At 46.1% G+C, this 25675-nt stretch overlaps 1 protein-coding gene across 1 annotated transcript in view; it reads right to left on the bottom strand.

The window, feature by feature from the left end:
* The window catches only part of DOCK2 (dedicator of cytokinesis 2), a 406436-nt gene that overhangs the window by 52556 nt on the left and 328205 nt on the right, over nucleotides 1–25675 (bottom strand). The window contains exons 30-33 of the mRNA XM_084762887.1: nucleotides 22244–22322; nucleotides 15644–15744; nucleotides 15492–15550; nucleotides 4071–4219 (exon numbers count right to left, since the gene is read on the bottom strand). Coding sequence (XP_084619013.1) covers nucleotides 4071–4219; nucleotides 15492–15550; nucleotides 15644–15744; nucleotides 22244–22322 — 388 coding nt within the window. The remainder of the gene's footprint in view (nucleotides 1–4070; nucleotides 4220–15491; nucleotides 15551–15643; nucleotides 15745–22243; nucleotides 22323–25675) is intronic.

Genomic DNA, 25675 nt, shown 5'->3' with positions numbered 1-25675 from the left:
AGCACAAGAAGCACCCAGAACACATGTATGTGTTGACCTTTCTCACATTCATGATCAGAACCAGCGGAATCTCCACACCAAGATTCAGATGCAGGAGACCCTGTGGAGCTGACCTCTTCACCTGCTAGTTCACTCAGCAACGGTTGGGCTCCTATTGTGTAGAAGCACGGTGATAGATACTGTTAGTACAGGCTACGTTCTCCTTCCTAACTCGATCCTCTCTGGAACCTAGTCTGCCCTGCTTGCTAGGGGCTCAGCCCTCAGGCCACCTAGAGTACAGTCCCATTCTATAATCCTCACCTTAGATGGCCTCTCCAGTTTCTATCCCAGGGTCCCACCTTTCCTACCACAATCTTCCAGGCAGCCTTTGTTTCCTTCTTCCATGGAGAAGTGACCTGAGAGGTAGTCTTTCTACCACAGGGAGGGTCACTTAAGCAATGATTAAGCCCTACCATCTAGAACTGTCTTCTTGGAACTTTCTTGCCCTCTTGCCTTTGACTACATTGCCAAAACAGATTATTTTAAAAATTCACTGGAATACCATTCCCTATGCGGAGATTCTTTAATGAAGAGTGCTTAGATAGAGGTCTTGACATTTGCAATTAGTGCCTGCCTGGTACTTATAGGTTGCTGGGAGTTCTGGGCTGAGGGACCAGCTTTGGCCTGCAGGCACTCCTGGTATAGTATAGAGACAGGCTTACAAACAAGTCACCACACTGGATGAGTGCTATGGCTGCACTCCACTGGCCGGACACAAGGAGTTTTCCTCCTACAGGGGACCAGCACCACCAGCCACAGCAGCCATTGTTGTGGCCAAGCCCAGGCCCCTCCTGTTCACATCTCCTCTCCAACAAAAGACTCACTGAATATACCAGGGAGGCAGTGAGGGGGCATCTAATCCTAGGCAATGCCAGAGAGAAGACTGCCCATATGAAGAGGGCTAGAGGAGGAAACAGGCCTTGAAGTGAACAAGGAATTATATAGGAGAGAGAGAGAGAGAGAGAGAGAGAGAGAGAGTTCCCTGCCCCCAGCAGACTGAGCTGCCCTGAGTCTAGCACCTTCCTCATTCCCATCCAGCCCATTGTAATACCCACCCGTGAGCCAATCTTGGTCTCTACAGAAGAGTCATGGCCTCAGGAAGCAGCATAGCCTTTCCCAAAGCCTGATGCCTGAGCTATCTGGGATCTCTCCAGGCAATTAAGCAAGAGAAGAGCCCACAGAAGGGCTGGGCAATTTGTTCCAGGCCAGAAAGCTTGAAGTGGTCTCCTTTTCCTCTCACTTTCCTGGTCCTCTAAGAGATGTGGGTGCTCTACGAGGAGCTCAGGGTCCTGTCCTCTCAGACTGTTCGGGAATGATGTACTTAGGCTGGTTTGCACAGGAGGTCTCCTGTGTTCTAGACTCCAATCTGGTTCCACTTTTCTTTTGGGGAATCATGGCTGCTTGGGGGCTGATTGGAGCCTTGCCTGACTCCTTTGCCGAGGACAGCTTCCACAGGCACTTGCTCTGAGCCCAAAGCCATGCCCCTGTGCTAGCGCCTCTCCCAGCTGAACCGCCATCAAACATTCCAGATAGTTCTCACAAGGGCACCTGCCCCATTAGTCACCCTGATTGCTCTGTCTCTTTTGATAAGGGAGGAGCGTAAAGAAGCCATTGGGAGCCACGCTTACAATGAGGTCTCAATCAGACAGTCACCAGACGCCAGGTCTTGTTTAGCAGGCTGCATGCCATAGGGTACAGGGGTGTTTCTGCATTCCTGTGCTAAGGACCTCTTCTAAGATGTTGGCTGACTGGAGGTGCTGCTTTGAAGGCAAGGATGGCTTTTCATCTAATGTCATGTGCCTCCAAGGGTTCCCCAGGTTTCATAGACTCATTTCCCTTTAAATGGCAGTTGATCCTAAATTGTCTTCAGATACTTATTCTGGGCTGTCACTTCCAGGTTGCTTCAGTGCAAGGAATAAAGTGGCGTTCCCTTCTCCATCTGCACTCCTCTGTCTCATTTCTTCTCAGGCTAATTGCAAAGGGAAAGCTGGGCTTTCTGGGAACGGAGAGCTACCAGTGGATACTGCATCCCAGGCCTCATGCAGAGTGTCTATTTACAGTGGTACTGTAAAGGCAAACTAGGTCCCTCTTCCTTTTAGAACTGCTCTTCCTAAAGTTGGATTTGCAAGGAAGATGGATACAATACATTATGACCCAATGAATACATCTGAGAAATCTAACAGGCCTGTAAGTAGTGCAATGGGTCAGCTCCTGGTTAGTGTATCCCAGGAGTTTTCAAGAGGGTTACAATGTACAAAGGCGCCCCTAGGCCTTTCACTGGAGAGAATCTTCCTTGAAGGATACTGATGGACTGGTGTTCCATGGATCATCCTCGTGGGTGGACATACAGTGGTCAGAGCATAGGTTTGGGGAATCATGGTAACCTGTGTATTGTAAGCTCTGCTAGATGTGTGCATTTTGGGGCAGGTAAGCAGAGAGAATAGCTTAGCAGCCTGGGACTCCACTTAGTTTGGGCTATATGCATACACCTAAGACCCCCTCCACTTAAATGTATTACACACACACACACACACACACACACACACACACACACACACACCTCCTAACAATACATCTAGCAATGTGGGACTCCCACCTGCACCAAGGTGCACAGACAGCACCCACTCTGAAAAGGTAATGTTTGTCAGACCCTAACAACCATCAAAGACTCCCCTTTTATAGATAGCCATATCTTGGTCTAGAAGGCAGGGGCCTCATCCAGGCTACACCGGCTTGGTCTGCACGCACAGTAAGACAAACTGTTCTAGTAGTGATCTTCTGGGGAGTCATTCCTATTGTCACCTTGCATCTATGCATAATTAGACATCAGTAAGATTAAAATCAGATGCTTCATGGGAAGGGACACTGGGAATAGAAAAAAAAAAAGATAACTCTTTCTGTCTCCCCAAACCGAGAAGCACCCAAATTATACCCCCCCCCCTCGCCCTGCCCTTAGTAATCAGCTCTTCTTTTCTCTAGACACTGTGAAGGGAAGGCCCAAACCTGAGCCATGCTGTGGTACTGTGTCACTCCTGTGGCCTGCTGTCCCTCTCCACAGCACATCTGATCTGTATTATCCATTTGCTTAGGAGTTGCTTCTCTGCTGTTTGTGCCTTTACATCAGTTCTTTGATCAAAAAATCACCCAGGATCTGAACGCATCCAGTTGAAGTCTTTCAAGGAAGATTATTTGGCAGCAAGATGGGGTTTGAAGCAAGGGGTGGAGATGCTGGGTGAAGGTGAAGAATGCAAGAGTTCCAAGTGGTTGAGAGGGCAGAGCTCCTGGGAAGTGATCAGAATGCAGGGGAAATGCCCAGGCAGCCTCTCTGTGACTTTGAGACCAACCTTCCTAAACAAGGAGGTGACTAAATGCTACAGACACCTGCTATAGGGATGGACATTTTCGACCCCTGCCAAACTTCTAGAATGATTTGGCCTTGATAACAATCCTCTCCCCATTCATTAGGACACCTGATTTCTGATGAAGATGCTTGCACAAGAATTATTGTATGTTACAGAGATTCTGATTGATGTGCTAAAGGCAGCCCCGGGTTCCTGACGTGCACACAAGTGCCTCTTGACCGACAGGCCCTCTAACCTGCATTTGCTCTCCACGCGGAAGTACAGCCTGAATGTGACACTTGGCTAATAGGACATTTTCTTCTAGATAATGTAGATTTTCAAAGTCATTCAGGAAGATGAAGTGCCAGACAAAGTTGGGAGCGAACATGATACGGCAGGAGCGGTCACGGGATCTGGAAGTAAGATTCCCATATCCTGAGAAGGGATGGAATCAGAACAGAGCAAGAAAGTGCATTTTCATTTTCATATTGGCCTCAGGCAGGAACTGTGATAGAATACTGACCAAATGCGATCTGCCAGCTCGTTCCGGGCACACGAATAATGTCCCTGTCCTATTGAAGCCTCTGAATGGAGCACAGGCAGACGGAACGAGGGTATCATTATGGGAAAATGGGCTGAGGATCAGGGAGGCTGGCATGAACTCCCAGCGTCAATTTTTTTTTTTTTTACCTTTTTGAAAGCCCCGCTCCTTTGATATTCACACAGCATCATGTCGAAGAAGATTGGGATGGTGGCTTTCCGGAGCTCAGCCTCGGGGATAAGTGTCATCTCTAATATAGGTCCCACCATGCCCGGAATGAAGCAGATTTTGTTCTGGCCTGCAAAAGGAGAGGGACAGGGGCACATGAAGTGATTCCATGACGGACAGGTTCTGCTCCTGAGAGCTGGGGAAAGGGAAGGAGGAGGAGGGAAGCCAAAACGGTAGTTAATTTCCTATATTTGTTTACCAGGAGCCAGGCAGCTTCGAGCCTTACATATTGGTTAGCATGCTGAGAGGAGCACGCATCATTCCAAACCAGCCCCGTTTATGAAGGCTGATAGTGTATGAAGGCTGAGAGCGATAGCATGTGGTAAGTCCTTCCGTGTTTGTGAGGGCTTCCACCTACATCACACCTCTACAAGACACAACCATAATTGAAAAGAAGTGATGGTGGTGCGCTTGCAGGCATGTTTAGAATTAAATCTGTCCACACCACAAGCCACGCCTCCGAGGTCCAGATAAAGTGTCTCCTGACAGTGGCTCTATGAAACAAGAAAAGCAAATCTCTCTGCTAAGAGGCTGTAGAGTAGGCTTGGGTAGGGTGGTGGGATTTAAGGCAGCACTGCAGGGCAGATGGAGCTCAGTTTCTGATGCCTTGTGCTCATGACAGGGCATTCCCTTCTGTCTGCAGTTCAGACACACTAGCTTGGTTCCAGTGCCATGGGCTTGCCTTGCTTCTGGCGCTCCCAGGCTAGACTTGAGGATGCTTCCCTGCTGCTTTTTAGCTCTTTCGCTTCATCGCCTGTTCCTCCTGGAGGTGGTGGCTCCCATCTTAGCTCAAGCACAGGGAGACAGGCTCCCTTCTGTATCTCACCCTCCACACCAGCTCGATAGATACCTACTTTGCCCTCCTCTCCCTGCCTTTCACCAAACTTTGAAATGTCGATGCTCATGGACTTGTTGGGTTAACTAACATCTGCTTCCATTGCTGAGCTCTGTGAGGGCAGAGACCTGACTCTGTTCTCATCATTTTGGTAACCCTGAGTGGAGAACAGACTAAGCGTCTGTCCAGTGAGGAAAATGCTTTGCCTGGCTCTTTCAGGCACCAGTTATTTGATGTGGGCATATGCCTCACAAAAGGCTGAGCAAACCGAGCTCTTGAGAAGACATGTGCAATTATGTCTGTGAGTGCTTGGCATGGGACCAGGCAGAATCAACCCCCTCCATAGCAAGGGAAAAAAAAAACACCCAAGAGCACTGATACTGGAGCCAGACTGTCTGAAGCTGTAAGTGGAACCCTATCAGCTAAATGTGCAACATTGAGCAAGCCTGTCTTACCTCTGGCGACCTCAGTGCCGTCACTTACAATTTAAGGTGCCAATAGTATTCGTGTCAGAGGGAAGTTTTTAAGAATAAATAAATAAATAAATCATGGGCTAGGAAGATGGCCCAGTGGGTAAAAGGACTTACTGCCCAAGCAGTCTATACAACCCATTGGCATGTAGAGCAAGTGCATAGAATATCAGCGATCCTATGGGGAGATGGGAGGACAGAAACCAGGAGCACCCCCAGAAGCTGGTAGAGAAGCTAGCTGGGTGTAAACAATGGGAAAATAACCAGGAGATCCATCTCAAGCAAGGTGGAGGGCAGGGACCAACCTCCAAGGTAGTCCTAGAGCATCCACAGATAGACACACATTTATAGTCTCTTCCTGTCTTCCTCTCCTGTCCCTCCCTCCCTCTCCCTGTCTCTCTCTTTTTCTCTCTCATAAGAGAGCCATTATTTAGTGAGCTGCCAGATCACTGGATGGCATGTGACCTACGCTACAGAGCATTAACGATTGCCAGCATGCTGTTTTCTCAGAATAAACCCACGAAGAGCAGCCTGTTGCTGGAACTCAGTATGTGCCCCAGGACACAGGCATCTGATGTCACAGAGGCTAAGAGCGAAGAATGGCACCTAGATTTGCAGAGTCCGCTGTGCATTGAGGGACAAAGCCCAGCAACACCACCCTTGAAGCTGACACCATATGACTGGCCCCTCCTTCCCTTTAAGCTCCTCAGCCTGGAGCCTGCCTAGGTTCCTCCACTTTCAGGGGCAGAGGGCTCTTGAGGGTATAGAAATCCAGGTGGTACTGTGTGCAGCCTGGCATGGCTCCTTCTGATTAAAGCTGGGAAAGGAGCTGAGAGGAAAAGGTCATTGAAAATCAGTTCTCAATCATCCTGAACTAGGCTTAATGTTGAAGGATCCCCACCCCACCCCACCCCCCAAATCCACAGCAAAGAGACATCAACTGAGGAAATCCTGCAGACATGAGTAGTAAAGGAGGAAGCCAGGCGGAGTTGAGAGGCACAGAAATGCTCTTCTGGCGATCAGCCCCATTGCAGAACCGTGAACCTCAATTCCTCATTTAAGCCCAAACAGACAAAAAGAAAACTCACTTACTTTATCCACCTTCTAGGAATTGCTAACCTAAGTTTCTGAGCTTTGTTCTTCAAGATCTTTTTCAAACAACAGGAGGGTTTAAAATTTTAAAGTTGAGTGCAATAACGAGTAGAAGGTAAATTAGAACTGTCAGATAAGCCATCGCAGACCGGTGCTGCCTATGCAACAAAGGCTGTAGAAGACCAGAGAGCACTGGCACGAGAGGGATATAGTTAAAATGCTTTAAAAATAAGGCTGAGTATGCTGTGGACTAGAGATTTTTAGATACTTTTGACCTGTTTTCTCTGTGGTCTATGGAGGAGATATTTGGGAGAGTGAAGAAAGAGGAGAAAGAGAGATGCTAATTTTTTAAAACACAGTGGTTGCAACGGTTACTACATTGGTTTAAAAAAACACTTTCATTTCTTTATCCTTTAATCCAAGCACTCAGGAGGCAGAGACAGGCAGATCTTTGTGAGTTCAAGGCCAAGGCTGGTCTACAGAGCGAGTTCCAGGATAGCAAGGGCTAAACAGAGAAATCCTGTGTCAAAAAACCAAAACAGACAAGCAAAATAAAACAACAAAAATTAGCACATTGGAATTTTTGTTTAAATAACCAAATGAGTACATGGATTTATTTATCTTTATATATATATATATATATATATATATATATATATATATATATATATATATATATATATATATATATTCATACAAACTCACAGAGAGAACACATTTGTAGCTAATTGACTAGAAACTCATTTGGGAAAAAAAAAAGAGAATTCTCATTCAAGAAACACACCTGCTGCTGTCTGAGGGGAGGAAAAGGAGGAAAGGAATTGGCTTGAGGGTTTTTTATATAATAGATGCTGGGTATCACTGGGCAGAGACAGCAATTAGAAAAGGTGTTTCAAATGCCAGTGAGCCAGCCAGTTAACTCCAGATGTGCCAGTTCAGGGTGTTGGAAGGGTCCTGTTAGCAATGAGAGTTTTAGGGAAAGCCTAGGTGTGTGGGTGCAAAGGGGCCCTGTGTGTTTCCACCAAGGTTTCTCATCTCCTCAGTGGCACTGCTCATCACTTCCTCAGGGCAGAGGATCCGAGGTCACTAGGCGGATGAGCAAGGAAAGGAAGACAGGAGATCAGTGGGAATCTGTCTGAGGAGGAGGCTGGGCAGGTTGCTGGTCCCTTTAGGCTGACACAGGACAGAAGTGGGGTGCGATGGTTCCCTACATGCTATCACAGCTCTGACATGTACAGCAGTGAGGGCAAGTTGTGGCTTTTTGGATTTCAGAGTCTTCTAGACCTCCTAGGGACTTACAAGTAAAGAAACCATCACTCTGTTCAAAGGGAGAAGAGAGTAAGTGTAGCTATCCATCCTTCCACCTTCATGTTGGAAAACCACTGGCAGTGCTGGAAGATGCCTGCTCCGGCTTCCCCCAGGCCTATGGAGTCTCAGAGACTGACACCTCCCTGGTTCTGTGGTACTGTGCATATCGCTCAACATCCCTGGACCTCCAGAATCCCATTGTAAGTGGTAGAGGATTAAAAGAGGTGAATGGAAACACAGAAATACGGCTTTTCAGGAAGATGCCTGCTCTGGCTTCCTCAGGCCTATGGAGTCTCGGAGACTGATGCCCTCCATCAGGTCTCATCGCTTCTACCCCATGGTTCTGTGGTACTGTGCATATCGCTCAACATCCCTGGGCCTCCAGAATCCCATTGTAAGTGGTAGAGGATTAAAAGGGGTGAATAGAAACACAGAAATACAGGGCTTTTCAGGGTTTGGTGTCCGAAGGAACTTCAGCAGCATTGACGCTAATTAAAGATGGTGACATGGAGAGGGGGGGAATCCTTTGACCTCAGCACTATGCCAGGTTCTAGAAAGAGCAGAATGGAAAAAACAAAAAAACAAAAACAAAACATTCCACTATGTGAAAGCCACTGGGCCTTACATGGAAACTTACAGATTGCTCAGCTTTTTGTTTTAAACTTTAATTCACTTTTATTGTGAAGAATTCACCAGGGAATGGATCCAGGTGCATTTCCCTTCACTGCGACGACACTCACAATCTTCCACCCTCTTTTCAGGCCCATTAATTACCGTCTAGTGCACCCTCAGAGACGTGTGCAAAGTCTCACACTCTGCAGGCCGTTTAGCTTGGGGCTCCTTCACGCCCTACTCATGACTAGTACCTGACTTCCCTCCATGGCTGCTCCTCTGCTCCTCCAGTGTACCCTGCCTCTTCTCTCTTGAGCTTTCACAGGTGGCCTCAGCCTCACTCCCCACTCCGAGCGCCATCCCACATGCACCCCTGAGTGTAAGTAAGCACTCAGGTATTCCTTAGATCCCTAAGGCTGAATCTAGACATTGTGAGTTGTGTGTCTTTTGAACACTTGAGGTAGGGCTATTCTGAGGTAGATGTACTCTGAGCATACAAAAATCTATCCAAGAATAATTTTTAAGAAACCTTAAAAATATTTTATGCTGATTATTGATTAAAGTCATAAAACGTTGGAATGTGAAGTTAAATGGAAATAGAGACCGGCTCTGTTATTTTAAATTCCAGATTCTTTTCTCTGCCACGCAGAGATGTCAGATTGACGCTCCCAGCAGCCTTAGCGCCATGAGGAAAAGCAGCCACCACTTCCTATGCTAGAGTCATACTCCCGTATGTCGGGTTACCGAGCTGCGTGACGGGGCTATAATGTATTTTCCACTTACGATATTTTCAACGTAATATGACTTTATTGGGATACAACCCCATCACAAAATACATCTGTATAGTTAAAATTTAACTCATTGCTCATCTTAATTCTCTCCCTTCTTTGTCTTTTAGGACAGGGTCTCCTATAGCCCATGCTGGCCATGAGCTCCCCGTGTAGCTGAAGATTAAATTGAACTCCTGATCCTCCTGTCTCCACCTCCCAAGTACTGGCATTATACACAAGCACCACCGCGCCCAGGCCTTTTAAATAATCTGTTAATGTAGATTCTATAATATTTAAAATAAGATACATGGCTCACATTCTATTTCAACAGGACAAGTCTATAGCAGACAGAGTTTTTGGGTAGTCCATGGCCTACTTACTCTTCAGGGTCCTCACTGACTCTCTCTGTGCCTCAAGTTTTTATTTCTACAGTTATTTCAGCTTTGCAGACATTAATTAAAGAACTGTAATCCAGCAATCAATATTCAACTTGTCAGTGGTATGAGTGAGTCAATGAGTCCAGACTTGTGTCGCTAGCCTGTTTTCAGGTTTAACCCGAGTCACGTGACCTTTAGAAGGTGCTTGAACTGAATTCCTGTTATTGACGTCATAAGTCACCACCAACTGATGACTTCAACACATTAATTACCTCATACTCCTGGAGACAAAAAAAATCTGAAATGGGTTTCACTGTACTAAAACGCCAAGATACGAGCACACATGCCTGAGGACAGAAGTCCAAGGAAGAATCCATTTCCTTCCCACCTCAGGCTCTTAGAGCCTCCTTCCTTTCCTTCCACCTTCATCCTTGTGTGACCATGGACCTTCTCACATCTCTCTAGTTCTCATTCTCCTGCCCCTCTCTCCATGTATATGGACCTTGTCATTGTATTGGGCCCATCTGGATAGCCCAATATACTCTCACCACAAGAATCCTAAATTTGATCCTAATGCTCGCATCCTTTGCCATTTGAGGCATCATGGTCCATTGCTTCTGCATTTCTGCTCATCACAGTGCTCAATATTTTCTGTTATGTGTATAGATGTATGGATGGATGTTCTCTGTAACCCTGTTCTGTGTTTCTTCTGGGCAGCCTAAGAAGCATGCTCTAAGAAGCATGCTCACTCAGGCTGCTTTCCGGGAACACTTGCCTCACCACATGTTTGCTTCAACCCTGACACGGGCCACTCACTCTCTGATGTGTTTTGGGAGCCATTTCCCTCATGGTCTATGTACTATACCATTTCACTTTAAATAGCAATATTCTAATTTTCTCTACCTAGTAGGTAGGGTTGTTTCTTTATAGGGTATGATTCATGCCTTATTTCTCACCACCCCACCCCTCCACTATTTTCTGGAACTTAGCAATATGCTTGGTTTCTTAGAAGTTGTATAAAAAGAAGCAGCCCAGTTGTTCTTACAGGCTTGCCAAGAGTGGCCATCCACATACATGACCAAGATGCCCTTGTCTTTTTTTCCACATGATGACACATCATCTGGACATTAAAACAAAGGGATATAGGAAGGTTAAATGGGGAGTCATTTTAGCAAAATTAACATCACTCTATGTTAAGCAGAAAGCCTGTGTTAGAATGCTATACCATTGGCTTTGGCCCAGCACCCCAATGTGTAGTCTCTCATACCAAGAACTCCCGTTATAAGCCTCCTTTCCCAGGCCAACATACATGTGAGGTGAGGGCAAGCATGTACAAGCCTAGACTCTTCCCAGAAGAATGAATGTTAAATAACCGTCAAGCCTGAGACGGGCCTTGCAATTAGTTCTCTATAATCATGTGGATGCTACAGACTTTCCTAATGAGAAGAAGAAGACACTGATGCTGAGCCTTGTGATTGCTGCTGGCATTAAAGCACAATTTCAAATACTAACACGCATGATGATGTACTCATTATCGGTAGTCTCTGAAAATGAGGTTGACTATTTCACATCATTTGAAACTGTAAACTTGTTGGAAGAAAATTACTCATAAGAACATTAGACTTGGGGTCCAAAGATGAATTTTTCTAACTGCAGCTCAAGGAACCATTTGTTGTTGACCTTGGGTATGTCTTTCTGCTTCTCCTAACCTACCATAGCTCCATGACCTATAAAACCGGAGAACCAAATTAGTTAAAACAGAAATCTAGCTACCAAGGCTAAGCCGAAGCTATCATTTTCTTCCTTATCATCTCAGAGTTGTGAATCTGAGAAGATGGAGCTTAGAGTCATTTCCATCCTCAGTGTTGTCCTCAAGGCATCAAGGCAATTGCTGCCTCTCCAGCCATCATGTCATCTTCCAGAAAGAATGAAGGGCAAAATAATGATGTGCTGTGGTTTTTTGAGTTAGCTCTCTTGCCCCCTCCCTTTCCTCCATCCCATCTCTCTCTTTGAAGAAATACTTTGATAAATATATACAAGGATGTTTCTGCTGATTATTTCATGGGACAGAGCTAGGTCACATGACTACCATCTACTCCAAGACATTGTTAGCTGAGCAAATTACAATCCTAAAACAAAAACAAAAAACAAACAAACAAACAAGCAAAGCAAAAACCAAGAGGTTATCAGGATCCAGTCAGCTAGAAGGTTTGAGAATGAGGTGGGCAATCTGCAAAGGCTGCTCCAGAGAGCTCAGCTAGTCAGTGAGCCACCCTTTAAAGTCCATCATTAGCTGTGTAGTGGTCTCACTACACTGGTCCCTAATGAACTCGGAGCTTGGTCCTGGTGTGGATTATCAAGCTAATCTCATTAGTGTGCTAACTCCAGCATCCCACAGAGCACCAGGATAGGATGTCAATGAGGCAGCTACTTATCCCTCCTGCCTTAAATTTCAGCTCTTATTCCTGGAAGAGGCAAGGAAGAAGGAAGCAGCAATGTTACTAATGACTGGAAGCCTGGTGTGTGTGTGTGTGTGTGTGTGTGTGTGTGTGTGTGTGTGTGTGTGTGTGTGTGTAGGAAGACCCCTTCAGACTAATGTACATTCTTCTCCCTTACAAGTCTGGCCAAGAGGCGAAGGGTGGTTTTTTGGGCAATGCTTCCTTTGTTTTGTTTTGTTTTATTTTGTTTTGTTTCCTGAAGTAAACATCATTTGTCTGAATAAGAGGCCATCTAATGGAGGCCAATGCAGTGGGGCTTTCTGGGATCAGATCTTTATCAGGGTAGTGTGGGAATACAGCTCTCAGATGACAGTGCCAGAAGGCCACATCTAGCCCCCTTTGACACCTAGGTTGGCCTGGCCCTCTCTGTTCCTACAGTTGCGTTTTGGAAAGTCCTTGCTGTCTCAGCAGACACCATCCCGAAGGGCAGTCACAATGAATGGCTCTTTTCTTGCGACCTCCAGATGACAGGTCTTTTAATTGTGTTCATTTATTCTGTAGGAATGCTCATTTTGAGCAGCAGAGAAGTTGGTGATGTGTCTGAACAGGCACTCCTGCTCATGTTTGGTTTCCACCTATAATCCACTAAATGCCTGGGTATGAGACCTTTCCCCTCTCTGTGCCTCAGTGTTCTTGATGGTAAAATAGGGCTGGGTCATATACATGCCTGTTCTGTTTATCCTCAGGGGTCTGCACTGGGAGTCAGAAAGCCATTTATAACAGGCTTTGTGGCCCCTGATCATTTTAATTATAACATTTCTACTTTCATCCAATTTACTTATTGAGCGTGCGTTCTTCTTTTTATTGGCCCTCAGCTAAAAATAAATGCTTGAAAAATGCCGGACAATATGATCTCTAAAGGGCTCCTCCTTCCAGCTCTGATGTTCTGCGACTGTAAGCAGGTGGAATATTTGGTAACAGCTTTTCATTCATCAGCATAATTGGGAGTCCAAGACTCCCTGCCAAAACATAATCTATATCTAAATAAAATCTTCCATGTGCAAAGCACTGCAGTGAAGGATGTTCAGAGTAGAGCAGGCCGCGTGGAGCCGCTTGGGACAAACGAAGCAGAGCTTCTTGTTTAGGATTCTGGCAGAACCCAGGCTGTAGAGCTGGGGACAGAGACCCACCGCAGCTTCCGTTGGTGGAAATAAAGTATGCAAGCCGGAGAGCCATTCTTTCCCTGGGAACACGCGATAGTTTGAAAACATTCAATTAATCATCATTGATATTCATACACTGTAAAATGTCTTGAGACATCCAGGATTTTTTTTTTCAGGCTTCTTTTGAAAAATATCCAGAGACCTGGTGGGGATGGGCATATATTCCAGCCAGATAGCAAGCTGCTGGGGCACAGCAGCCACTGGCTATTGCTTTCTGCTGGGGCAGGTCTGCAGCACTTTGTTCTTACGTGTGTCTGCACCTACATTATGTCTCCATGTGTCTACGCGTACATGTACGTTATGTCTTTTTTTGCTTTATTGCAAAACAGTGGTGTTAGGATTTGAACACACAGTGTCCTACACAGGCTCCTGCATTAAAGGCCTGGTTTCTAGCTGGTGTCTGGTGCCAATTATTTTCTGAAGGCCATGGAGACCTTAAGAGGCAAGGTCTGTCTGGGAAAGGAGGTCTGTGGCTGTATGTCATTCATGGTATGGTGGGCGTGGGACTATATTTTGCTACCCCCAACCCACTTTTTCGCCACCATGAGATGAGCTTCATGATGTTCCATGCCACCACAAGCTCTGAGTTCACAGAGCCAAGGCTGGCGGACTGAACTGGGGCCTCTGAAACCACCAGTCAAATTAGGAATTTTCCAAGTTGTTCTCTTGGTTAATTTGGTCATGCTTACAAAAAGCCAACTAACACAAACAGCAAGTGAGACAAACTATTGCTGATAGGCCTCGCCTTAGTCAAAGCAGTCAGAAAAAAAGGACACAATAAGAAGATATTCCCAAGGGGACATGCCACAGTATCTGAAGAGGTTTTGATAGTTACGGCTGGGGAGAGGGTCACCAGCATCTTAGAGAATAGAGCCCAGGGAGATGACCCAGTTCCCTAGGGTGACTCCAACAGCACACTGGCAGTATACATGCACTGTTGAATCTCTATGGTTATACAGCCCTCCTGCTTCGCTATTTCAGATTATTGCTTGGACCCCATTCTTTGGGCCTTGGTGATGGACACTGGACTGAGCTTTGATGGCAAAGAGGTACAGTACAGCCTGTGCAGACCTCCACGGCTACATTCATCTCAGTCTTTGTTCTTCTGATCTTCATAGGTACCCTGTGAGAGGGTGCTATTTCCTTTACTTAGGATAAGGGATGTTAAATTTGCTTGCTCGAGGCTTGCTTGTACATGACTGGGCAAGGCCCTAGGCAGAGTTGTGACGACAGTCCATTTTGGGCCTGGCTCCTTTGCTTTGCTCCGGACTTCGTGAGCCAATTCGCGACCTTCCTGTCATCAAGTTTGTGCTCTTAAGCTGGAGTCTGATGTTGCCAGCAACCAGAGACATGATCCTGGTAAATTATCTTCCGTACTGCACCCTGCCCTAGCAGAGGACAGACACTACTCTAAACGCTAACCTAGAAAATCTGACAGGGACCAGCAGATATGGAGACCTCTAGGGATAGGAACCCAAGAGACAAATGCCCTTATACACTTGTACATGCCTCTCCTGACGAGAGCCTAGGGAAGAATAGCTGTATACCGGAGAGTCAAGAAGAAAGCCAAGTGTCAGAGATGGAAGTCCACATTCTTCCCTGACACCGGCTCACTCATCCATCCATCTTTCATCCTGAATTTTGTCTACGAGAAAGATTACTTGTTCCCGCCCTCATGGAATGAAAAGCACACTCTAAGACATCTGATTGGTCTGAGATCAAGTGAACGAATTCCCTTTTCAGTTTCCTGATCAGTAAGAGAAAGGAGGGCTGGTCCTAAAGGATGAGATATGAAGTTCCAATAGGATCTCTTTGGTCCAGACCTCACTCGGAATGTCGATAAAGGTCCCTCTGTTTCCGTCCTCCCTTCACCATTAGCCACAAGCCATCCCTGTAGCTCACTGTGACGGGGGCAGCTTCTGGAACCATTTCCCCAAAAACCCCTCCTCCTACCCTGTGAGGTTCAAAGTTATTTTATGGACCACATCATACAAGAAGCAGGATGTAGCATCTCTTGTCCCACCAATCAGCAGCAAGCCTTCCTGGGATGCATGACAACAGTTCCCACAGCAGCAACTGCCTCCTCCTCCCTCTTATAAACTCCTGTTTGATTTCCTAGGCCTTTGGGGGTATCACACAGAAGGAGATTCACATATGCTAGGAAAGTCAGGATAGACACATGCAGTTGCATCTTCCTGGGCATGGGTGCCTACTCACCAAGCTTGTACCACATATCACGGATGGAGAAGCCAATGAGCCGTCTCATGTCTCCATACCTGGAAGGAGCAAAAAATGCCTGCTTTGAGCCCCATTCCAGAGCATCTCATGAAGCTCCTCCCCTCTCAGATCATCCCAAGAATGCAACCTACTTATTCAGGATTTTGTTGTACTTAGCATGTGTGAACTGCTCCAGCTGCAGAGAGTCTTGAGTGATAAAAGCAACTGCCAGATGAAAATAGTTGTTCCACAGCTGTAAAAGAAAGAGGAGAGCAGTCACGGAGAGGGTCTGAAGGAAGGGGAGGCATATTAAACGGCGGGTAACGTGAATAATTTATAAAGACGGCAGAAGACAGAGGCAAGACCAGTTTAATTGTGTGCTCTGCAATTTTCTAACTGGCACGGGCTCCAAAATTAACATCCTGGCCAAAGCAAGGACAATGGATGGATTTCTCTGGGTCCTAGCCCTGCCTCCCCCTCCCTGACAATGGGATTGGTCAAGGAGAATTTTAGAGCTGGATTCTTTTTTACTGTGGCGCTTTTATTGTTTTGTTTTGTTTTTTGTTTTTTGTTTTTTTAATAAGACAAATGACTCAGCCCAACTGGGATCTCTGAGGAGCTGGTTCCTGCCCTGAAATTATAGGTGTGTGAAAGATAAGGCTGCTCAGGAAGTCGGAGCCTCACCAGGTATCCTCCCTGACCCACCTGACAGCTCGAAGAAGCCAGCCTTCAATTTGTTCTATCTGAAAGCATTTTGCATTTACCTTCCACTTTGTTCAGGGGTCTTAAAGCCTTGTTCTGGGACCATTAGCAGTATCACTTAGAAATGCCTTAGAAGTACAAATCCCCTGACCCTGCCCAGATATGCAGAAGCACACCTTCAGGGGGTGGGGTGTGAGGCCCAGAGACATCCCACCAAAGACCACTCAGAGTATTGTAAGGCTAGAACCCTCTCTTTAGCCGTTTGTGTGTTCTCAGCTGCTGTAAGTTTTGCAGATCTGCTGCTGACTGTGAAAGATGCTGGAGGAATCCATTCCCCAGATGGTGGTAAGACAGAGCAGAACACTGACCATATGCATATAGAAAGTACTCATAAGGATGAGCGTGATCATGACACTACTGATAGGGGCCACAGATCAGAAGGAGGAAGGTTCAGAGTGGGTGTTATCGAACCTCAGCAAGTTCACCTGCAAAGTTGCAGTGACTCGGTACTCACTGCAGAGGGCTGCAGTAAAAGGCAACATAAGACAAAGTGTCACAGGGCATGGACCACATGAAGAGCTTGAAAGCAGCTGCCAGTCTCATCATTTTCTTCTCAATATCCAAGTACCAAAGCAAAGTCTACCAACTTGGATGCTCAAGGGAAGGCATTTTTAAGATGCCACGGGCCTGATTTGCTAAGTCTTTGTACACCATGAAGCAAAAGGACAGACCCACGTAGCATAAGAGACCACCCTGCCATGGACTCAGTCACTTCCACTCAGGCAGACCCATCACAGACCTCAGGCACCACCATTGCTAAGGTTGCGACGGCTAAGATCCATACCTTCCAAAGGCCCGGAGGTCCAACTTCAGAGAGAGAACAGCAGGCCTGAAGCCCCATTTTCCATGAGCTACACTGCTCTATTTTAAAGCATAAGACCCTAAGGACCAAATGGGTCACATGACCATACACAGCTATGTCACTAGTGGAGATCCTGAGAATTTAGTTATTTTAAATTAACAAACAAACAAACAAACAAACAAACAAACAAACAAACGTCATACATGTAACATCCATGTGGCTTTTAAAAGTTGAGCGAGAACAAAAGTTTCAATAATAAAGTATCATTTTCCTCTCCTGTCTTGAACCATAGTCTAATTACCCAGAAGCAGATGGCACTAGTGTCTTGGTATCCCCTCAGAGTGCTTTCGTGTATAAACAGATACACATGTGGTCATCTTTTAAAAAGTCAGTTTGCTATTCTTTGCTTTTGTCTATATATATGTATATATATATATATACACACACATAGTGATTCTCCAGTAGCAACACAGACCTGCCTGGCTCTCTTTCATTGCTGTACAGTAGTCTACTGACAGAGCTACTTCAGCTTTATCCACTTACAGGCATCTTATAGACACCTAACCTATTTATAAACATATAGTTTGGTCCCACTTCTCTTTCTCAGGCAGCGGCACTGTCTTCACCCCTCATTTGAACCCCTTCTGTCTGCTACATGCACTCCTAGGGATGGAGTCACAGAGCCACGGGGCAGAGGCAGGTACAGCTATTCACTGTGTGGTTTTGTGGATGCTGTCAGGATGCTTTCCAAGGTTGCAATCTAATTACCATCTCCACTGTCAGGAGCGCGCTGCCCTGACTGAGCCTCGGTTCCTTCACCTGGAAAATGAGGATAATGGGCCCCAAAGGGTGTAGTTATAAGGACTAAATGAGGAAACCCTGCCCAGCAAACTCACATGTACCTCCACTGAAGGGTTAGATATCAATTCCTACAAAACCCTTCCCCAGGACTGCACTGTAACACAGATCCGCTGGCATCCATCCTCATTACACGCTGTTCACAGTGTTCACAACGTATTTTAAAGCAAAGAATTGACTTTCTAGCTTCATAACCAAATGGAAAGGTTGTAGAGCCTAAGACTTCATTTTCTTGGTTACCCTTGATATATATATATATATATATATATATATATATATATATGTATGTATGTATGTATGTATGTATGTGTGTTTAGTTGCATGTCTGACCTAGCTGTGTCACAGCAGTATTTATGGGATGATTTCACAGTGAATGGCCACACTTCATGTGCATTCTTATGAAATCCCCCCAAAGAGTTGGAGAGATGCCTCAGTGGTTAAGGGCATAGACAACTCTTGCGGAGGATCTAGGTTTAGTTCCTAGCATCCACATGACAGCATACAGCAGGCAGGCTGTAACACCAGCTCCAGAGGATCTGAGGCCCTCTTCTGGCCTCTGTGGGTACCCCAAACCCATACCTACACACACAGACACACACAAAGGAATACTTTTTAAAAAAATAATAAAAATCAAATTCTTCTGAAAAGTGACAAGATTTGTATTTTTAACCTTATTTAGACATAAAACACACACACACACACACACACACACACACACACACACAACCAAAAACTGAGGACCACAGGGAATAAAACTGCTTTATGCTACTGGTGGAAGTGGTGTTGGGAGGCAAGTTGATGTGACTTCTGAGCTTTATTGCTTTTTTAAAAAAAAACCTTTGAATTAAGTTACCAAACCACCATGGTACACATTCACGGATTCCAGTGAAACTTTTGATACACATGTGTCCCTGGGGCAGTTAGTGTATCCATCACCTAAACATTCATCAGTTCTTTGTGGTCAAAGTCTCCCTTCCAGTCACTTAAAGATATACCTTGTTAATGACTACGTTGCCTTTCTACTGTGAAGGACACCAGATGTGTTCTTCCTTCATAGCTGTAGCTTTGTGGGTACTGACCAACATCTCCCATGTGCTGCCTCCCTAGCCTCTCATAATTATTCTACTTACGACTTCCACAAGATTGTCATTCATAGATTCTACATAGGAAAGAACTCACAAGGTGTGTGTCTTTCTGCATCTGGCTTATTTCACTTAACATAATGTTCTAGGGTCTATTCAAGCTAAAGGCAAAAGATGGAATTTTATCTTCTATGGCTGAATAGTATTCCATCATGTATAAGCTATTTCCTTTATGCATTGCTCTGTTGATGGACATGTAGAGTGATGCCACTTCCATCACTATGTGGCTCATGGCTATGAACATAGGAATGCGTATGTCCCCTTGGCACTGATCACCTTTTGAGTCTATGCTAGGTAGTGGAATTGCACAACTCTGCGACCCACAAGCCCCTGCCAAGATGAGTTTTTATCTTCTTCTGGTCCCTGTGACCTTGCAAACAGCCAAGAGCATCAAGCCCCAACATCCAGAGGGTATCACTGATCTTAGCTCTCAGCAGAAATCACCCTTTCTATACTGCCCAGGCCTTACCTCCTATGGAGCAGCACCCATGGAGCTGCTGTCTTTTTGCTCTTTGACTCACAAAACCACCATTCAGAGGAGAGGTTAGGGCTAGTCTCCTTTCCTTTGCTCCTGCTCTGGACAGAGGCAGCCAGGACAGAGACTGTTCCTGCCTGCATCCCATGCATAATACATAAGCCCACCAGGAGGAGATGAGGGTGTTCCGGGCAGAGTACAGAAAACACATCCATTCTCAAAAGGGGGAGGAAAAGACGAGGGAACAAAAGGAAAATTGAAAGATGACCCAGTTTTGGGGGAGGGGGTGTTTTTCTCTAAATATCTGTGGAAGCCTCATTAGAAAAGAATTACTTGACTCTGTGTTCCTAGCTCCTTTCCATAGTTTACAGAATCCTGTGGGCGTGACGGCCTCGGGCTATGTTGTGATGATCACAAACCTGCTTCCCCCACTGTCTTGCCTGTCAAGAACTGAGTTCCTAGCCCCGATGCTTTTAAGGTCACTATGACCATCATCACCACGACTTCCGCCACCACCATTTGCCTCATTACTGCCACCACCACCACCATCGTCACCATCATCCTCAAAATGATGCTAACAAGGTAACATTTATTAAGTGGCTCCCAGGTTGCCAGCACCATTCCAAGTGTGCTACATGAATCAATTCACCTAACCCTTATAGCTGTTTAAAGAGACAGCAGCTGATGGCATCTTTATTTAACACTGAAGAAACAGAGGCACCGAGCAGTGAAGGACTTTACCAAAACCACACGGTTCACGAGTTTAACTTTTGCACATACGGCACGTCCATTTCCTAGAGATATTTCATATATACATTTTTCTTTCAGGAAAGTTTTCTGAAACGTAAAAGAATGGCATAGCAGACTGGAGCTGATCCTGCCTTGGCCAAGTACCTCTGTACGACCACAGGGGAGAGTGACAGACCGACCAGTAGGTCCTGAGGCTGGAATTGCTAACACTAAGGGAAAATGACAAACCGGCTGGTCCTTTTATGGTCTCACACTACCTCTCTGGCCTCCAGGTATGTTGTTCCAAGCTGTCCCTCCAAACACAGTGGCAATATCCACTTCTCTGAACAGGCTTGTGAGTGGAGCCCGTGGGCATCTGTGCTACGTTCTAAGGGAAATGAAACCTTTAAACACCAGAGTGACACATTTGGTTGCTCTGTAAAAGATAAGTCATCTGGAGAGAAACCCTCACCCAGGGCCATAGTGATGCTCTGAGTCTAGAGTGTGGCCATGGCTCCATGTGGAGGGCTGCAGTTTCTGGTCCTAACTGCTTCAAGGTGTAGGTAGACTTCAGGCTCTCTGCCCATGGCTCTTGGGTCTTACCCATTCCTGCACCTTCAGAGCAGACGTTAATTAGCAGCAGTATCAAGCTTGCAGGGTAGCTGAATAGACCTTAGAGTGATTTCTTATGAGCTGGCATATAAACTATGGGAAAATGGCAGCTACTCTTCTTAGCATGAGCAGTGGTCACTTCAGTTCCTCGATCGAATGCAAGGACATGGGAGAGACCAAGAACCATGTTCAAAAATGACCTTTATCTTTCAGCCCAGCAAAGACAGTTCAGCGCATCTTCCAAGCAAGGTACAGGGCACAGGTCCCAGCCTGGGTGTCATCTTTCCCAAAGGACACACTGTATGCCAGGCACAAAGTGACTGTGAGCCCAAGGTTTTTACTCTATGTAGTCATGTTTTGTCAGAAGAAGGAAAGAAACCATACATGGGAACAGAAAAGCAAGAGTGATGATTTCAAATAACAATTAGTGCTAAAAGAAACATCAAGAGGCCCAGATGTGATCTCATGGCCATAGGGTCACTGGGCAAACCTCAGAGAGGAGCCAGGCAGGGAAGGTTTTGCAAAGAGGAACTATTCCAACAGCAGCATTCCCAGCATGCTCCCGGGCTGGCAAAGCCTCCTGAAGTGGGAGGGCAGTTGGCATTTTACAGCTGTATCACTTAGGAACAATGACATCCTTGCCTGAGCTGCTGAACACAGGGCCAGCCTGATGGAAACCCAGCATTTCAGATGAGCAGGCAGCCAACAGCATGACCCTGAGTCACGGCATTAGGTGACTTCTGGTCCCTTACTCTCTGGTATCAGAGGCTCTAAGGGTTGAAGACTTCCCTGGAGGAGATTTCCCAGGGTTGGGTGGTATTTCTTCTCTCTCACTCCTGCAGCCACGGGCAGCAATAGACTTTCCCATCAGGCTTTGAAGAGCATGTTCTTTGTGGGCCCGAGCAGGTACATCACTCTACATACCCCAGGGAAATTCTTATCCTCTCCTGAATGTCTCAGAGGCCCCAAGTCTTGGCTGAGCATACACACTAAAATGGCTTTTGGAGAAATTGGGAAGTCATAGAGATGTACTTGAAAGCTTTATTGTAAATCATACTTTAGTGTCTGTGACTGGCTGTTCCCAGGCGCCAGTGAACAAAATAGTAAGAAAATGTTACAGTTTTGAAAGGTGGTGCCCGCTCTACAGTGAGAGAGTGGAAATCTCCATTACGGGAGGTCACATTTGCATATGTGTCTCAGTCAAAGCTTCAGGACTTCTCCTCCCCAGGCCCCACCCCGGCTCCCTTATGCATACCTCCAGCAACACCTGTGGGCTTCTGTGTGCCTCCACACACAGTGATGGTGGGGAATGGGGCCATCAGCCCAATGGTGCCAGGGCAGCCATGAGTGGCTCCCAATGCCTCACACTCACCTGGAACTCAAAGCTTGTATGTTCTAGAAACTTCTGGTTCATGGTTTCTGCAAACTTGTTGATAGCTCTCAGGAAGACCCTGAAAGAGAAAAACAAGGTCACTGGACCACTTGAGCATCCTCTCTTTTTTCTTCCTGACAGACTAAAATCTCCTCACATCCTCCCAGGGTGAGGTTGAGCTTCAGATGGGGACTAATACAAGTTGACACAGGGGCTGCAGTTGCCTTGGTAGAATTCAAGAACTGTCTACTTGACTTTTTAGAAATGTCTATTGTCTTACGTTCAAACTATTAGAAGCCTATGGCTGAACAATCCGTGCCATCCAGAAATGAAATAAAGAAAGACCATTCCCACCGCTAAACAACAGCCAGCATTCCATGAGATCCTCTGACATAGAAAAGGCTGCCATCAACATATGGGTGAGCATAGTTTCAAAGGTCTCGTTAGAAGTGTCTATACGAGTAATATTTTAAGGACGTCATTTTGATGAATGGCATTACACGATGAATGCGGTTTCATAACTTGCCTATCTTACTCAATAATAAATTGTGTACCCCTTTCACACCAATGAGTGCAGCCACACGTCATCCTTTTTAATCACCAAAGAGCATTCCACTCCATGGCTGTATCACAGTTTATTTAATCAGTTTCTTATTGATGGGCCATTTTGTGGTTTCTCAGCTTTTTTTCCCCCCTTAATATACAATGTTCCTGTGATCACTCTTCCATGCATCTTGTACTTCCTTTAAGTACCTTGTTTCTAGGCTTTCATCTAAGACCCCAGCGCTAGTCAAACATCATCCACATGTCACATTTTGGTACTGGCTGTTGAAGTGTACCCTCCAAGGTCTCTAGCCACCGTGTTCTCTTTCTCTTTCCCTCCACTGACTGTTCCTACAGCCCATCTTCTCCTGTCCTGCCATTCTCAGGGACAACGCCAACCATGGCCATTCCTGACCTCCACTGCCTATGGACAAGCTGAGCTCTCTCTTTACATTCAGTGCCCTCTAGGCTTTGGCCCCAGCCTTCCTTCCTACGCTTGCTTTTCACTCTTACCCTGTGATTCAGGTTACTTCCTTAGTACTTAGTGGCGTGTTTTCATTTTACAGCCTGTCCCAATTCTTCCAAGTCAAAATTACACCCTCCTGGTGTAGACTTGAGGGTATCCTGTCCGGCCTCTGGACGTAGTGGTGTGATTTTTTTTTTTTTTTTTTGTTCTCTACAAATGTACTGGGCCACATTCAGAGCTATCCTGGGACACAGGAGGCCGAGGGATGCAGGCTGAAGACACCCGGCACATGCCACTTATTAAAACCTTTGATCATTCTCCTATGCAGTAGGCCATGCCCACTTTCTCACTCTCTGAGGGCACTTCTGCACTCTTCTTAGTACAGTTGCCATCTAAGCTGTCGCCATGTAGCCAAACTTCTGTTTTAGACCATGATCCACTTACAGGGTAGGGCCCCAAGTGGGATCCCTGCAGCTTTATTTGCAGCAGCCTATGTGATTCTGGAAGAAGCATGCAAATGGCCCGGTGTCTATTTCTTTCCTAGGGATTAGGAGCATCTCACACTCACATGCTCGATTCCCCAATTGGTACCTTCATCCTAGGTCTCTCCCATGACCTTCAAGCTTCTATCCAAGCTCCCTGGTCTTCACACCAAAGCTAACTCTCAAAGACCTTTGGCCCCTGCTCCTACTTCTCTTGGTGTCTTCGCCATGTGAAGGAAGAACAGCCCCCTTGCCCTTGCTCCCAGAAGAAGAAAGAGACTCAGCACTGATAACCTTGGCTATGGCTTTGTCTCACACTCAACACTCAGCTTGTCAGCGCATCCTCTTAGCATTGTTTTCAGAATAGATCTGGAGGCACCACTTCACTTCGCCCCACTGCTCCAGATGGGGACAAAGCCATAATCGTTACTCTTCTGGAGTCTTGCAGCTGCCTTCCACCTGAGACATGGCCAAGAACTCCTTGTGTGCTTACTCTTATGGTTTCGCCTTCTTTTTTCAGTACTGCAGATTTAACTCACACTTATGCTTGCCAGGCCAACACCTTGGTCCCACCATTTGGGATGAGCACCAGGTAGTTAATACCTCCTTGTCCCCTGAGTGGCTAGGCCAGAGAAATACCTACAGCTTGCCTGAGGCATCGGAAGAGGCCAATAAAGGAAGTGCTGATGAGTATGGGCAGTGATTGGAGCTCCATTCTGCTCGGCATCCACTAAGAGACCTTACACAACACATTTGCCCGTCAGAAGTGTCCCCTCCTAGGAGACAAGAAAGCTGAGCTACTAACACCACTCCCCTTGCCCCTCAGTGGTAACAATTTATTCCTGGGTCATTTGCTCCAAGGTACCAGTACATTCATTTCCCATTCCCCACCTACAAATGGACTGAGCATCTTGCAGCCAGAGAAATCTCAGAAAATAAAAGAGGATGCTCCTAAGGCATATGAGAGCTGTACATAAACATAGATGTTAGACTTTGCCTGTGCGGAACATGGCAGGTCCTAGGCTATTTTCCTTGTGGGACACTGCTTGTCAATAGGCCTATAGCAGCAGGTCATTGGATCCTTACATGTAGTTTGCTGGGAGGGAAAAAAAGACGTATGTTCTGGTGTTGGGAATCACAGGATTTGGAACATGCGCACACCCCTAGATGTTATTTCTGATTTTGCTGCTTTCCAGCTCTCTGGATTTGGGTCATGTTGCTATCCTTTTGAAGTCTCAGGTTCCTCCCTGCTACACAGTGGGGAGGGAGCCATTTCCTGGAGTTGCCACAGGAAATGAAGGGTAAGTGCAGAACCCATGCCCAACCCAAAGCCTGCAGTGGTTGTGGGGGATCCTTTGGATTCTTCAGGTTGCTCAAGTCCCCTTCTAAAACCAGACACCAATAGTGGAACAAAGAGCAAACAAGGGACACCTAGCAACCAGGTTGGAGCAGGCAGGGCCACACAACGGCAGACGTGGAAAATCCCACAAAATCCACCACCCCATCAGGCTGTCAAAGAGTGGGATTTCTTTGGTTTTGCTGCTTTGCCATTTGCTAAGATGCCTTTGAATCAACATCTATATTTTCTCCTTAAAGATTAGTTATCTGAATCTCTAGATGGAAGTGCATTGAGTGGCTGTCATATTGTGTATAAACAACTCAGGAGCTGAAATGTGATACCCAAACGAGGGCTTTATACATTCTCGCTAGCAACAAAGCTATCGGTAACTGTAGGACAGACATTATTTAGGTTGTCAGTTTCAACCTGTCTGGGGCTCCCAGAGGCTGGGCCAGCGACTGGAAACTGACCAGCCATGTGCTCGTGGTGGTGAGAGGCAGTTATGTCACGTCCTCCTGGCTTCTCTGATAGCCACATGCAGAATGTAAGAATCCCACTTAAGCCTATATTATGTTTAAGATAGGAAGTGTATGACCTTTTTC

This window comes from Acomys minous (assembly GCF_964271855.1).
Source record: "Acomys minous genome assembly, chromosome: 16".
In the NCBI taxonomy this organism is placed as follows: Eukaryota; Metazoa; Chordata; class Mammalia; order Rodentia; family Muridae; genus Acomys; species Acomys minous.
This window is presented reverse-complemented; position numbering and strand designations above follow the sequence as displayed.